General features: G+C 43.2%; 3 protein-coding genes and 1 long non-coding RNA gene across 4 annotated transcripts; all 4 read left to right on the forward strand.

The window, feature by feature from the left end:
- Positions 1-3,477: 3,477 nt before the first annotated feature.
- On the forward strand, positions 3,478-4,442 carry LOC140557724 (beta-microseminoprotein-like). Its single transcript, XM_072682451.1, has 3 exons — positions 3,478-3,602; positions 3,726-3,843; positions 4,072-4,442. Exons 1-3 carry the CDS (start codon positions 3,512-3,514, stop codon positions 4,196-4,198), a joined length of 336 nt encoding a protein of 111 aa, XP_072538552.1. The 5' UTR covers positions 3,478-3,511; the 3' UTR covers positions 4,199-4,442.
- Positions 4,443-4,933: 491 nt separating this feature from the next.
- Positions 4,934-8,162, forward strand: LOC140557725 (uncharacterized). Its single transcript, XR_011979838.1, has 2 exons — positions 4,934-5,285; positions 7,949-8,162. It is a non-coding gene; the product is annotated as an uncharacterized lncRNA (long non-coding RNA).
- Positions 8,163-8,867: 705 nt separating this feature from the next.
- Positions 8,868-11,882, forward strand: LOC140557830 (beta-microseminoprotein J1-like). Its single transcript, XM_072682624.1, has 4 exons — positions 8,868-8,942; positions 10,219-10,312; positions 10,441-10,558; positions 11,759-11,882. The coding sequence occupies exons 1-4, from the start codon at positions 8,868-8,870 to the stop codon at positions 11,880-11,882; spliced, it is 411 nt and encodes a 136-aa protein (XP_072538725.1).
- A 2,160-nt stretch (positions 11,883-14,042) lies between these two features.
- Positions 14,043-16,239, forward strand: LOC140556982 (beta-microseminoprotein-like). The gene is made up of 4 exons (XM_072681104.1): positions 14,043-14,146; positions 14,506-14,599; positions 14,913-15,027; positions 15,869-16,239. The coding sequence occupies exons 1-4, from the start codon at positions 14,144-14,146 to the stop codon at positions 15,993-15,995; spliced, it is 339 nt and encodes a 112-aa protein (XP_072537205.1). The 5' UTR covers positions 14,043-14,143; the 3' UTR covers positions 15,996-16,239.
- The last annotated feature ends 355 nt before the right edge of the window (positions 16,240-16,594 follow it).

A 16,594-nucleotide genomic window follows, 5' to 3' on the forward strand; every position in this document is an offset into this window, starting at 1 on the left:
GTACTTTAATTTAGTGTCCTAGTCCCTGTCCCCATTCAGGGCACGGATGGCTTGTGGAAAGAAGCTCCTCCTCATTCTCTCTGTGTTAGCCTTCAGGGTTCTTAAGCGTTTCCCCGAGGGCAACAGAGAAAACAGTCCATTGTTGAGAAAACAGTCCATTGTCCAACAGTCCAAAAGTCCCACCAGGGGGCATTACCAGTATCGGGTCATGCCGTATGGCCTAGCCAACGCCCCCTCCGTCTTCCAGTCATTCATTAATGACGTCCTGAAGGACTACCTCGGACGATTCGTGGACCCCAAAGACGCTCCCCTCGGGGAAGCTCATGCCTCTGCCCGTCCCAGACCGCCCGTGGTCTCACCTGGCAGTGGACTTTGTCACGGATCTGCCCGAATCGGGGGGTTACACGGTGGTAATGACGGTGGTGGATCGTTTCTCGAGGGGGGTTAGGTTCATCCCGTTCCCTAAGCTGCTGACCGCTATGCAGGTGGCTCAGGCCCTGGTAGACCACATCCTCCGGAATTTCAGAATCCCGGAGGACATAGTATCAGACCGAGGGGCCCAGTTTACATCCCAGGTATGGGGGGCGTTCAGGACATAGTATTAGACCGAGGGGCCCAGTTTACATCCCGGGTATGGAGGCGTTCTGCGAGCATCTGGGGGTGAGCGTGAGCCTTTCCTCTGGGTACCACCCTCAGTCTAATGGCCAGTGCGAGCGCACTAACCAGGAGCTGGGGAAGTTACTACGGATCTACTGTCACGACTACCCCAGTCGCGGTATCTGGTTTGGGCCGAGATGGCCCAGAACTCGCTGAGGTGCGCGACCACTGGCCTCACCCCCTACCAGTGTATGTTAGGCTACCAACCCCCGTTGGCCCCTTGGACTGCTGCGGAGACCCGAGTGCCAGCAGTCGATGCATGGATGCGCTGCAGCGAAGCCGTCTGGGCCAAGACCCATCAGCACATCCAGACCTTCCTGCGGCGCTATAAGACACAGACCGACCAGAAGCGTGGGGAGACCCCATCATACGCACCGGGAGACCGTGTATGGGTCTTCACACGGGACATGTGGACTGGTCTTCCATCCCAGAAGTTGGCAGCTAAGTACATGGGTCCATACGAAGTTGTCAAACATATTAACGAGGTTTCTGTTAAGGTTCGTTTACCCCCTCAGTCACGTATACATCCGGTGTTTCATGTGTCGCAGCTCAAGCCTGTGGTGCCTGGGCCTCTGGACGAGGCCACCTGAGCCTGTAGAAGTGGAGGGGACCCACGCTTACACGGTCCGGCGAGTACTGGACTCCCGACGGCGCGGGGGCCGACTTCAGTATCTTCTGGACTGGGAAGGGTATGGTCCGGAGGAACGCTCCTGGGAACTGGCTGGAAACGTCCTGGACCCGGCATTGGTCCAGGAGTTCCATGAACGCTGTCCGGACAAGCCGGCTCCCAGGCCTCGCGGTCGCCACAGGAAGTTGTGGGCCCCCGCCCGTGGAGGATTCACCAGTCAGCAGGGGTCACGGCCCGTCTCGTCGGGCCGAGAGGGCCCACTCTTGGACAATCCGGGTTCTCGGGTGTATGGCCGGCGACCGGGGCATCTCCGTCGGGGGATCCCCCCCCCCCCCCCCCCGGGGCGATTCCGGGCCGCGATCCACAGGCTCCTGGGGTCTTTTAAGTTGATTTCTATGTTCAGGTACTTTCTGTTTCACCACCCGTTGTCTACCAAGGACTTTTATGTTGACAGCGGTCGCAGTAAGACGCTATGTTTTCTGTTTATGTCTGATTTGTTTCACCTGAGTGCTGGGGTACAAAGGGAGCAAACGCAGATGCCTCGGCGCCGAGAATTACTCTTGCGATGCCAAGCTGTGAGGTTGGCTTCACGTTCAGGAGACTTCTAGGGAGGTCTACGAGTTCAAGTAGTATATGCTCTATCGGAGCGGTTTCACGTTCAGGAGTTCACTGTCTGGTTCACCGGTTGGTCGCCAGGGAGATTTGGCGTCCGGTTCCCTTGCACCCTAGTCGAGTAAGTTCATCAGCACCTGACGAGCGCGGTTTTGGGGTGAGGTTTTTGTTTGCTAGTTTCGTTGGTTCCTTTGTGTTCTAGCCTTCCTCCCCCCGTTTGATTTGTCCCCTCTCGCTTTGCTCCCGGACTACTTTCCAGCCTCAGGTGGTCTTCCAGGTTAAGCCCCATTTCAGTTGTCACCTGTTTGTTTTCTGTTTCTGTTTATTGGACCCTGTACTTTGCTGCCTCGTTTTGGTTGTGTTTGTTTGTTTTGTTTGGTCATTAAAGACTATTTCCTTGCATTGCTCTGTCCCTGCGAGTGTTCCCTTGTCTCGCCTAGCCAGCATGACAGCAGGAGCAAAGCAGGAGAATTGATTTCAGCTCTCTGCTTCCTGTGATGTGATAAAGAAACTGCAGATAGCAAGATTGGAAAAAAGAGAAATGCCATTCTTGCATGTCACAGCAAGTCATGCCAGGGGAGGAACCATGATATTTGCAATGTTCGGAGTTTGCTAAGGTGCACAACGTACCGCTTGTGTAATTCGACAGAAAAGTATTGCCATACATGAGTCAAAGGGACATAAAAACGCCTAAAAAGCAAAGAAAGCCTTGCCAGCCTCAGGCTTTTACTCGGTGTTAGTTTGCAGCACATGGTAAACACTCCTATCAAGAGTGATGGTGTTATCATGGTTATCATGCTTCCCAGGAAACCAGCTGGATGTGTTTTGTGAACAAGGCAAACACTGTACAGGGCAGCCAATAAGACATGTCACCAGACTGTCAAAAGTCTCAGACATCTTTATCCGCTTCAGAATGTATTCTGAAGGAATTCCAGTTAACAGAAATGATGGTGGTCAAGTTTCTTTGGAAAACGTTTCTAACCAGCTGACAACAAAAGTCAGCTGGTGAAGTTTCCCCCCTCCTAGATCTTCCTCCATCAGCTATGAGTGGTGTTATTACTGAACAGTGGAAGCGTTTAGGAGGAACAGCTCACAGAGAACAGCCACAGAGTGTCTGTCAGACCACGTAAAGGTACAGAGCGGGGTCAGGGCCGAGTGCTGAGCTCAGAGCAGAGTGCAGAAAAGCCTCCAACTGACTCAATAACTGCAGCAGAGCTCCAGACCTGCTGCTGCTGTTAGAGCTTAGAGCAAAGGGGGGCCGACTCATTATCAATGCCCACGGGTTCCCAACACTTTTTATCTAAGGTGTTATATATCGCTCTAAATAAGTGAGAGTGTTGGCAAAATACTGTAAATATGCACAGAGCTCCAGCTCCATGCCCTCTGGTCCTAGCACCACCCCTGGTGGAGTCACAAGCCCCTCCCCCCTCTGCACCATTTAAAAGGCAGCCACTGTTCCCCCATTCTGGATCATCAACCGGGAACCATGGTGAGTTCACACTCTCACACAAACCGGCTTAAAGAGCTGCAGACACTCTATTCTTTATCTGCTAAGTTAAAATGGGCTGAAATACACACTCACCTGCCTGTTTACTTCACTTTGCTCCAAAGTCCATGCTGAAGAGGTCAGTGTTTGTGGGCTTCGTCCTGTTGGCTCTCGCTCCTCTGAATGATGGAGCCTGCTGGCAGGGGTTGCATAAAAAAGGTACTGTACATACACAGAACACACACACACACACACACACGCACATTCACACACAGATGCCGTTTGTTATGCTCTTGAAGATTAAGCTGTGTTGTGTCTCTGAACTCTGTGTGTATGTAACAGGAACAACTCGCTGTATGGACAGTGTGGATAAGACCTGGCACCCTGTGGGATCCTCCTGGACGAACAGCAAATGTAACAAGTGCAGATGTGACGCCGATATAATGAGCTGCTGCGATGGGTGAGCACACAGAAATGAGCAACAGCCAACATGGTCAAGCACAGAAATCACTGATATGCAATGTGAATTTGAGATCTTTAAGAGAAATTCTAGCAATTTTTACAAATTTCCGAATAATTCAGATGTGATGTGCACTTCAAAAAAAGTGCAAAAAATGCACTGATTGTGTGTGCAAGCCTCAAGACAGATCATAAGGAGGTAATAATTCTCTGCTCATTTCTTTCGCAGATTGCCGTCCTCCGTGCACTATTCCGAAGACTGCACCGTGGAATATGATTATAACGCTTGTACATATAAAGTGTTTCAAAAGAGCGACAGGAGCATACCATGTCCTCACAGCGCCGTTGGGAAGTGATCATAATCTTCTCACAGCACCAGCCTTTTCAGCCAGGGCGTCCTGCTACAGAATATTACAACTACTAGCTAGAAGCTCTGAGCATGCAGATGAAGAAGTAGTGTCTAATAAAAGTCACAAGACTGTATGGATTATATAATGTAGTACAGCTCTGCTTCATAAACAATGTTTTCTTAGCTCCTCCCTTTCCGCTTCACATTGTATCTTTGGATAATTGTGTCCATTAAAACCATACTACTACAAACGGCTGATTCTGAGAATAAATTCTGGATATTTGCATATACACAGCTTTGACATTTCATCTGTACTACATACTGAAAACCTAGTTAGTGCTGCTATTTAGTACACAAACAGCCATTACTTTATAAATGTAGCTATAGCACATTAACGAACATCCGTTTCCAGTCCGTTGTCAATCTCATGTACTGGTAGAGCAGCCTGCTATGAGATAAGCATAAAAACACAGGTTACAGCCTTTTCTATTATTAGCATCCATAACAAAGCTGAAGATAAAAGGGAGTGGCTTCTACAGCAGGATAATGATCCTGAACACACCTGGAAATCCACAATGGATAGGTTCACAGTAGTGGCTCAGCCATCCAACACGCTGCAACTTCTTTGCCATCAGCAGCCAGAGTCAGAAAGAGCACAACTGGCCATGTGTAGATGGCGCTGTCTCCCCTCATCACTCTCAAAACGATGATAGCTTGTACGGCGGAACTGGGGACCCAGCACTTTCCTGCTGCGTAAGCAGCAGCTCGAAAAAAGAGGCGGGGGCTGGCTTTGCATGTATCAGAGGAGGCATGTGTTAAGTCCTTAAGACCTCTATACCTCATTGCTAGTGTTAGGAGGAAGCTACGAGAGGGTGGGTTAATTTGCAGTACCAAAGAGGCGCAAGCTGAAGGGTTCGCACATTTTACCTTGACCACTAGACCTTCAGAGTCCCCGGGCCTAAACATCATCGGAAATGTATGTATCCAGCTTAAAAGAGAAGAAGCAGAAAGACAAGAAAATCCCTCAAATAAGAACTGAAAGACTCCATCTGAAGCTACAAAGAGTGTTTACCAGCCCCTCGCCAAAGAGGGAGGTAAGTACTGACCGTGAAGACTGCCTAAACCTTTGCTTTGAGCCCTTTTTCTTTCTTGTTAGTTTGAAACTGTAAAATGGAAATAAAAAAAAGAGAAATGCCATTCTTGCCCTCAGTATTACATTTACATTTGTGGCATTTTAGCCGACACTCTTATCCAGAGCGACTTACAAGGTTACTCGTATTACAGAGGTGGGTCAATGTAGTGTTAGGAGTCTTGCCCAAGGACTGTTATTGGTGTAGCACAGCATAGTCACCCAGACCAGGAATTGAACCCCAGTCTCCCACGTGGTGTGGTAACTCAGTGGCAGGTAGTGGTGTTATCTGTTGCGCCACACCAACCATTCTTGCATGTCACAGCAAGTCATGCCAGGGGAGGAACCATGATATTTGCCATGTTCGGCGTTTGCTAAGGTGCTGTCCGAGCTGTTCGGTTGCACAGCGTACAAATTGTGTAATTTTGTCAGAAAAGTATTGCCATACATGAGTCAAAGGTCAGCATACCCAATGCCTTAGGACATAAAAGGGCCGAGTGCTGAGCTCAGAGCAGAGTGCAGAAAAGCCTCCAACTGACTCAATAACTAAGGCAGCCAACTCACTGTATGGACAGGGTGGATAAGACCTGGCACCCTGTGGGATCCTCCTGGACGAACAGCAAATGTAGCGAGTGCAGATGTGACGCCGATATAATGAGCTGCTGTGATGGGTGGGCACAATGAGCAACGGCCAACGTGGTCAAGCAGAGAAATCACTGGTATGCAATGTGAATTTGAGATCTTTAAGAGAAATTCTCTTTTTTTAATTAAAAAAAAAATTCGGAATAATTGAGATGTGATGTACACTTCAAAAAAAGTGCAAAAAATGGGAAATGTATCTGAAAAAATGATTAGTACATTCTCCTTAGTCAATCATTTAACAGAAATTTAACAGAATTTCCAGTTTAACGACTACATATATATATATATATATATATATATACACACACACACATATATATATATACTGTATATTGAATATATATATATATATATAAATACAATTCCCTCATTTTATATATTTTCCTTTTTTCCACCCTTTTTTTTAAGTTTAGGTTTTAAAATAATCTTTAAGAAAACGAAATGTGCTAAAAATGAAAGAATTCCCCTTTAAATGCCTTAGCTATGCACTTAACGTCTCCACACGTCAGTTATATTGATAAAATGTGAGCGTTTCACAGAGAATGTAGCTCATGTTAACATGTAGTAAGTTTGTTAGCATCAAAAGTTTGTTAGCATCAAATTCCATCAAAACACAGAGAAAAAAGTCAAAATAGAAGAATCTAAAAAGTCGCTAACTTGGGTCTTAAGCTAGCTAACGTTTATTACGTATAACTTATTAATTCTGATGAATTATCTGCAACACTGGGCTGTTACAAGTCTGAATAAATGCTGGACAGAATACTATTAATAACAGCCTGTTTACCCCAAAGGCACAACATTTAAACTGCTGTCAAAAACAAACAAACTAAAGACTAATTGACTCTGATTCTATTTCTAAAAGCAATATAGGGGGAAAGTTTCTAAGGGGGTGAATATTTTTTATGGGCACTGCGGACACTGCTTTTAGAGGCGTTATCCTCTTCATCCGAAACCACTGTGAACAAACAAACAGACGAATTAACAACTAAAGTCTGCAGATATTTTGAAAAGTTTTCCAGAGAATTACCGATCAAACACAACATCAGTCAAACCAAATTTGTGGTCAAATTTCATGGTCGAAGCACATTTTCAGGTCCCATAAAAAAAATCATGACTTATCACTTCCCAAACATAAAATCCCGAAAACGTAAAACATGTAAGACACAAACAAAGCCTGTTACAGTGGAACTGTGGTAAAATACACGTAATTAACAGAAATAAACAAATGCTAAACTGTGAATACCGTCGTTTAAACAGCAGCGCTGCTTGAGAATCTACAGCGATAGGTGCGGTGGTCTCTAAATGAGGGGTGTTCAGGTCAGTTTCTGGCGTATTGCTGTGTATCCTGGCCACGGAAAACACAGGAGGAGCTCCACTGACTGAAGACACCCTAAGCAGACGTTCGTCAACAGTCCGATGTTTGTTGCTATCTGGGAAGTGAATTGTCAACACAGGCGTGTGCAGCCCAACGCTTTACACCACTGAAATAGTAACCCGCCAAGGTCAGTCTGACCGCACCTGGCTCTTAAAGGTAATGACGAGCACTGATTGGTTTATCACTGCATGTTACACCCGAAACAAACACACCCATGATTCATTAAGAGACTTAATATATGCCTTTTAAACATTTCGAGCCGCGCAAGATGTGCTTTTTTCTCGTTGTTACCATAGCAAAGACACACGACACGCCCTAAATCAAGCTGCGGTTGGCGGCTCGCCTAAAGATAGCTAAAATAGGGCCCTAGTGTTAGGAGCATTGCTAGTTCTAGGGGGTTGGTTGGGTGGGTTAACTGACAGGACCAAACTGGGAGAAAAGGCAAATGTTTGATGAACAAATATTAAATAATAATATTTCTCACCTTCTTCATTTTATTCCAGCTAAATATGTTTATATGTTTAAAGTAGATCCTTCATATGAAACCTCCTTCATTATTATTATTATCCATGGATGCTCTGATTTCTTTAATGAATTTGTTTGTGTTGCAGATTGCCATCTGTGAGGTACCCTGAAGACTGCACTGTGGAATATGACTACACCACCTGCACATATAAAGTGTTTAATAAGATTGACCGCTCAATTCCGTGTCTTTACAGCGCTGTGGGAAAGTAAGGCAGTGTCCGGTCACCTAATTAGCATGTAGGAGAAGGATGATGTGCAGCAATTAAGGCAAAATGATCATTAAAGCAAAATCCTTTCCCATCCTGCTTCATTCTGCTTGTCCAAACATGATATGTGGACAAAAGTATTGAGACAGCTGCTCTTTGTTCTCATTGTTTCTTCCGAAATCAAGGGTATCAAAAAGAGTCGATCATGCTTTAGTTTGAGTAACTGTCTCTACTGTCCAGGGAAGAAGGCTTACTACTAAAGTTTGGAGGGCAAAGCATTGCTGTGAGGATTTGATTGCATTCAGTGACAAGAGCGTTGGTGAGGTCAGGATGTTGGATGGTCAGGATGATCAACTTCCCACTCTATCCCCAACTAATCCTAAAAGTATTGGATGGAGCACCTTCACCATCATTCTAAAGAGCACAGTTACTCCACAGCTCAATACTGTAGGGCTTTATAGCCCCCACTCTAGCTCACACAACTGACAGTAGGCAGCATGGTGCCAATAGGATTACATTTATCTGCTCCAGAGAGTCCTATTCTATTGGCAGTACATCTCTACAGGCACTAGAAGAGCTGTGTGTATGTGTCTGTGTGTGTGTGTGTGTGTGTGTGTGTGCGTGCACATTTTCACATCTGTGTCAGCAATGGGTTGAGGGGTGTCCACAAACTTTCTCTCACCCGCATGTGCTGTTTAATCTCTCAGGTAAGTCATCAACACAACTGTAAGGCTAACCTAATGGCACTACCACCACCATGCTTTGCAGTAGAGATGGTACTGATGATGGTCAGTGAGATATGGTAGCAGTAGAACAGACGGGTCAAGAAATCAAGCCCGCCTCAAGAAAAAGAAGGCCCACGGGACACAGGACAGTACGTCTCCCATCTCAATGCTGCCCTCTGCTGGCGGCTGAGGGTAAAACAACCACACACACACACACCTTCATCTACATCCCTCAGATAGAGTAGGCCTTGGGACCATCTCCATATGAAGCACGAACATCCAGGACACCTAGTTCAGATACCAGTCCAGAGTGTGTACCACTACACACACACACACACACACACAGGAAGTGATTAGACTGCAGTGTTGTAAAGGAGCTGGGAGCTGATTGGTCAGGGAGGAGAGTCAGACTGGATTATAAGATATTAAACAGTATAAAATTAGATTTTAAGAAAAGTCTCGACTAAACTAAATCAATCAGTCCAGAACGTCTGATTATAGAATCTGATACTGAAAAAAAAGGGATTTTACTAATCAGATTAATCAACAGTAGTCTGATTTAAACTGCGTATTAAGAAACTTGGATCAGATCAGGGGGCAAAAGAGACCTGATCGGGACATCCCTAGTTCAGAGCCTTTGTGACATCATTACCCCGCCCCCCTATCTTCACCTATTAGATTTAAAACCTGCCTCTGCTCTCTTGCCTTTGAGGCGTCCACACATAACCTGGAGCCATGGTGAGTTCACAGTATCCCAACAAGCAGTTTGCCATTCTGTTGCTGTTCTGTGGATTTCACTGGGAATTTGGCACTGGGACTTCCCTGGACATCATATATCTGGTTGGATCTGATCATTTTGCTAGTTCAAACTAGTGGCGTCAGCGTATTTCAAAGTTTAATGGCATTCATCACAACAATATTCTGATGAAATACATGTCTTCTGTTTATATTATATTGATTATATTGTTGCTGTCAAGCTAAAACATTATGGCAACTTTAAATTCAATGGAAATTAATGCTAAAATGATTATTTTTGGAAGATTTCTATTGGTCCATTCACTGACAATGTATATATTTTAATATGAGGTATATATGTATGTATAAATATACAAATATTAATAGTGTTAATCTATTAAAAAGTGTAATCTACCCTCTGAGCTCAACAGTAGCGACGCTTTGTGTGTTTACAGAAGCGCTTTAATAGAAGCACTAATGGTCACTAGCCTCTGTACAGAGAGAGACCTACGGGAGGAAGTTGGGGCCAAACTTCAAAGATCATTAATAAAAATAAATAAATAAAAAATAAAAGGTTAATGTGTTATGTTGCTGTGCTGTGGGTCAGTGGGAAGGCTACTGGTTCTACTGGTCAGACACTGGTCAGACACTGGTCAAAATAACCAGCTTGTTTTGCTTTTTGTCCTGAAGTCTGTGTTGAAGAGGTCGGTGTCTGTGGGGTTGGTCCTTTTTGCTCTCATTCCTCCAAACTCTGCCAGATGTTGGTTACAAGATTTTGGAAAAGGTGCGTGTATCACACCTGCACACACGTACACACACACACACACGCCGAGTTAAAGCTATGCCATGTGTCTATGTCTGTTGTGTTCTGTCTCGCTCTGCCTTATGTGTTGAACCTGTGCTCTCTAACAGAGGTCACTGACTGTCAGGACATCGTGGATAAGACGTGGCACACTATGGGGTCCTTCTGGATAAACAGCAGATGTGACAAGTGTACTTGCAAAACTGACTTAATGGAGTGCTGTCAGCGGTAAATACACAGCACCTAGCATTACACAACACAGCAAAGAGCCCATGCAAATACACACACACACACACACACACACACACACACACACACACACACACACACATATGTATATGTATATGTATATGTATTTATTTGCAAGACAACACTTGAGATCATAAACCTCTGTATTACTAGGTATGATATATGTCCACTATTTTGTCCACTATATGGACAAAAGTATTTGGACGCCTGCTCATTTGAGTGGAGTAACTGTCTTTCCTGTTCAGCCAGAAAAGCGTTCTACTAGATGTTCTAGATCTACTAGATGTTGGGGCATTGCTGTATTGCATCACCCCCACTTCATCCCAAAAGTACTGGATAGAGCACAGAGCTGTGTGTATGTGTGTGTATGTGTGTGTGTGGGGGGGGCTTTATACCCACCCCTCTAGCCCACAGACTCTTCTGCATCTCCAACCTTCTTTCTGAAGGCCTCAGAGAGCTCTCTGGATCTGGCCATGATGGTGATCTTCACAACAGTCAAGAGCAGACCAGACTAAATGACTCCCCCAGCATCCTCTCTAACCATGTTCTGATTATCTGCAGCTGATGAGGCTGAACCTGATGCTGATTTTAGACATTAACACAAATAGTAATAAAGGTGGGGGTGTCCTAACTTTTTCTTAAGGAGAAAACAGCAATTTAATTATAGATATTTTATAGATTGAAACATTTTAAAGGCATTTTTTAGTGTTATGTATTTAGCTACATCTACCTCCATCTCTCCATACTGTTCAAATGAAGAGCAAATGTTTCTATGCTTTCTAAAAAATGAGGTTTCCATGGGGGGGGGGGTCCTCATTTTTTCACATGACTTTACTACCATGAGGCACTTTTTTTAACCACTCCTTAGTTATTTTTTTACTGGATCCGAAGATGTAATAAGCAAATTCTAAAACTTGTAAATCCTAATGTTATATTAAAAGTTATGTTTTTTGGTACAGCTGAAATTTGATTGGTTGTTGGACTGGAGTTTTAAACATGCCAGGCTATGTCAGATCATAACTGAGTGCATTTAAGCTTAATTCTTATTACCGTTTTAATATTGACAGTCCATTTAAACAGTTCAATTTTGGGTGGATCTGAGGCAAACGTAGGCAGGCCTAGGCCTCTAGCCCATCGTACTTCCGCCACTGAGTGCTTGTCAATGTGTTTTCTTCCCAGGATGCCACGTGTGCACGCTTCTGAAGGCTGCATTGTGGAGTATGACTATGACACGTGTACATTTCAAGTGATTCAGATGAGCGGCCGGGCTATTCCATGCTCTTACGGAGCATCTCTGAAGTGATCGTTGAGGATGCAAAGGAAATAAAGCAGAATGCAGTTCTTAAATAAATCCAGGATTAATGGAAACGCCTCATTAGGAGACCAGCAGCTCAGAGCAAAGGAGCTCAAGTGCAGTTATTTACCTTCAAAGGACCTTCTGGCCTCGCGAAGTCAAGTCAAGTCAGATTTATTTGTATAGCTTTTTACAACTGTTGTCGTCACAAAGCAGCTTTACATAATTAGTAATTAGTAATTAATAAAAGACGTAAGACATGAAGGATCAAAGACCCCCAGTGAGCCCCAACGGCGACAGTGGCAAGGAAAAACCTTGGGAGGAACCAAGACTTACAAGGGGGACTCGACCCGTCCTCCTCTGATCCGAACTATTTAAACATTATTGATAAAAATGACCAAACCAGATACAGCAGATAGTTAATAGTGGTGATATTAATAGTGGCAGAGTCCATTTAGGTGTTAACATGGTCATTAAACAGGTAGCAGTGGTAGGAGGGTGCGCCGCCGGTCTGGTATGGGTGGTGGTGGGTTGGGTTTGTCTGATGGTCGGATTGGTAGGTGGCAGCTGGAGGGAAGCATAAGGGTTACAAGCCAGTCAGTCCTGCTACAATGATAGAATAGAACTGAGTCATTTATAAAACGGGTGCCGTTTGCGTCCACGATGTTTGATGAGCTGCCTTAAGCACAAAGGAAAATGTGCAGAAGCGTTTGCATTCCCGACAGCTATTAATTCAAGTGTTCTAATTCATATTTTATTATTTCTGGGTTTCTATTTCTATTTTACTTGCTGTATTTCTTATTATTATAATAATTCACATAAAAATAGTAGTCACAAATATGCATCAAATATTACCTATGAGTCATAAAAACATTAGTTCATGTTAGCTAGCAAGCTAGTTTAGTGTTTTTTATATATATTGGTAATTTCACAACGTCCATTTTGCAAGCTTGTGTTGCTAATGCCCCCCCACCCATTACTAGCTAGCATAAAAAAGCCTATGCTAACTTCAACTGATGCCTTTGCTAGTTTAATGAAGGCCTTTGCTTCAGTGGTCTCATTATTATACAGTTAGAAATGGTCTTAACCTAAACATTCCACTATGAGCTTTCATTAGCTTGTCTGTTATGTGACTGACTTTCTTTTTAATATTTAAGAATGTCCATTACTTCGCTCCAAAAAGCCCAAATAAATTGGCTCTGACTGAAAGCGTTAGCGCCTCACGTTTTTGGAAGGACGCTGGACGTTAGGGGAAATGTAACTAGAGGTGCGTGCTGTAGTTCTGCTCAGCAATTAAGACTTTTTACTGCTGTGATTTCAGTGGGACACAGCAACATTTTACTCAGTTTGGGCCTAATGACGGCCCTGTGAGAAATGCTGTTTCTTAAAGAGTAACGTTATAATATTTGACATTATTTTTCACATGTCTGCTTTGAACAACATAATATATGAACTAAAATACCTCCAAATAATGTCCCTGTTCACATAAATTATACTAAAAGATTTTGTAATGATTTGTGTGCGTCCCTCAGTTTGACTTACCACCCCGTCACAAACTTGATTTGTCTATAAATAATGTACTTTAGCCTTTAATTAAAGTCATTTTCATTCATTACCGTTCTTACACTATTAATGCAAAGAAAATTCTATTTTAAATTGATTGACAATGTCTTGTAGGTCCAGAACTTGACCTACATGAAGAACCGTGGTCATTTTACGATAGAGTTTACCACCCCGTCACATTTTGTTTTTAATATGTCTCCTGTATTTGAATAATAATGTTAATAATATTTGTGTTTCTGTTTGTTTTTGCGGTGGGTTGATTGTCTGTATGTCTGGTCAGTGTATTCAAATTAGGCAGCAAGCGAACAGTCAGTTCTTGAAGGTGATGACCCCTAGAGATGGGGCTGGGGAGTGTCTCATACAGACTGACAAGAGATCAGTGTAAACACAGACAGGCACCCAATAAACCTGTCTGAGGCCAATCCCACGTTCCCACAGTTAATGTCAGTTGACTTGAGAAAAATATGCAATATGCAAAACAATAGTGTGGAGTGTCTGTATACTGTATACTCTGGACTATTTTTTGTCTCTATTAAGGAGGAATGTGCAGTTCTTCTAAACCCATCAGGTGCTCCAACACAAACATCTGTTCAGTCCGTGTACTTTGGCCTTATGCATCACAGCGTCGCTGCACCCACCCCTTTTTGCTCCATTTCAAAGCCACTGGTGATCGCAGACCTCATAGCATCCACACCTAACCTGGAACCATGGTAAGTTCACACCATTCTTAGGTCAAACACAGCTGTCATCTGGCTAATGAGCTTTACGTATCTTCAGTATTTACTTGTTCAGTTATTAAAGATGTTTCTGATAGGCCTGTATGTCTAAAGTAGAAGTAGAAGAAAGTAGAAGTAACTACAGTCGGTCACTTGGTGGCTTCAGCATAGTGTAGACTCTCGGAGTTTACACATCTTATCTGGCTAACTGCCTTATTTACATGGCGAGAGTGGCAGAGCTTAAAAAATGAGTTGTGGTATTAAAAAAATCCTACATGTTAGAGCAAAACTGCACTTCTGTTGCAAAATGGACATTGCAAAATCAGTGTGTTTACTTGTTTCTTGTTCCAAAGTCCATGTTGAAGAGCTCAGTGTTTCTGGGGTTTGTCCTGTTTGCTCTCGTTCCTCTGAGCAATGCGGCCTGCTGGCAAGAGTTCCTGAAAAAAGGTACATGTCCACACGTACCATCGCTGCGAATCCCCTCTGTTTTTCTCCAATTTAGCCATTTTCCATTTTGTGCTACAATTTGAATCCCATTGCTAACACTGTGTCCACATATGACCAATAGAAATGCACCAAAATGACTACATTTCCATTGCCTTCTACTGAAAGTTAAGAAGTTTTGTTTTCTTCTTCTGTAAAGCTGCAGTTTTGGAGATGTAAGGTTTTCGTGTGGCCACAACAATACAGTACACACCCACACACATGAACTCATACTTTGCTGATTGATCCTGTGTGTTGAACTTCTCACCTCTGACAGATGCAACCCATTGCCAGGACGCTCTGGATAAGACCTGGCACGTCGTAGGATCCTCCTGGACCAACAGCAAGTGTGACAAGTGTACATGCAACAACTTAATGAGCTGCTGTAACGGGTAAGTGTCCAGTAGATGCGCTGGCCGAACGAACAAACACAAGCAAGCAGGTTTGAGATCTGAAACTTTCCTAGTTCACATGTCTGTGGTTTTGACATTCAGGACGTCCTGAAGGTAGATGTTAAGGGACATGTCAATGCCATACGCTGTTAAGGAACGTTTGAAACCTCTTAAGGTGCTTTGAGGAACCTTCAAGAAGCCTAAAGTCTAAAAGCCTTTTTCCTGAAGGTTCCTCAAGAGCTGGTTCCGCACCTTAAGACGTTCCTTCAGATTTCACATTTTATTATTTCTTATTTTTATTATCACAGTGCACCCACTAAGACTTTACCCCACTCACACTACACCTGAACTCACACCCACCCAGAGCCTTTTTTAAATAATGTAAACATTTAGATTATATCAAACCTATACATTTAACTGTACCAGTGCAGTATTGTAAACAGAGAGTGTGTATATGTAAAGTAATGTGTAAATATTTAGTATATATACATATATATACATACATATGTACATGTGTATATATACATATATCTATATATATAAATATATATATATATATATAGATATATACATACATATATTTATGTGTATATATACATATAGATATAAATAGATAGATATAGATATAGATGTATATATATATATATATATATATTGAGTAATTATTATATATATATTTTGAGTATTCTCGAGAACAGCGTTGCTGTCCAGTCAGTGTCCTCCTTGCAGGGTGTGTGGTCAGCAAGCTACAGTAGTAATAGTGGCTAATCAGCTGATTGTGTGTGCAAGCCTCAAGACAGATCATAAGGAGGTAATAATTCTCTGCTCATTTCTTTCGCAGATTGCCGTCCTCCGTGCACTATTCCGAAGACTGCACTGTGGAATATGATTATAACGCTTGTACATATAAAGTGGTTCAAAAGAGCGACAGGAGCATACCATGTCCTCACAGAGCCGTTGGGAAGTGATCATAATCTTCTCACAGCACCAGCCTTTTCAGCCAGGGCGTCCTGCTACAGAATATTACAACTACTAGCTAGAAGCTCTGAGCATGCAGATGAAGAAGTAGTGTCTAATAAAAGTCACAAGACTGTATGGATTATATAATGTAGTACAGCTCTGCTTCATAAACAATGTTTTCTTAGCTCCTCCCTTTCCGCTTCACATTGTATCTTTGGATAATTGTGTCCATTAAAACCATACTACTACAAACGGCTGATTCTGAGAATAAATTCTGGATATTTGCATATACACAACTTTGACATTTCATCTGTACTACATACTGAAAACCTAGTTAGTGCTGCTATTTAGTACACAAACAGCCATTACTTTATAAATGTAGCTATAGCACTTTAACGAACATCTGTTTCCAGTCCGTTGTCAAGCTAATGTACTGGTAGAGCAGCCTGCTATGAGATAAGCATAAAAACACAGGTTACAGCCTTTTCTATTATTAGAAATTAGTGCATGTGCAACTAAAAGACAATTTGGGTGGTGGTGGGTTGGGTTTGTCTGATGGTCGGATTGGTAGGTGGCAGCTGGAGGGAAGCATAAGGGTTACAAGCCA

Source organism: Salminus brasiliensis, chromosome 6 (assembly GCF_030463535.1).
Source record: "Salminus brasiliensis chromosome 6, fSalBra1.hap2, whole genome shotgun sequence".
In the NCBI taxonomy this organism is placed as follows: domain Eukaryota; kingdom Metazoa; phylum Chordata; class Actinopteri; order Characiformes; family Bryconidae; genus Salminus; species Salminus brasiliensis.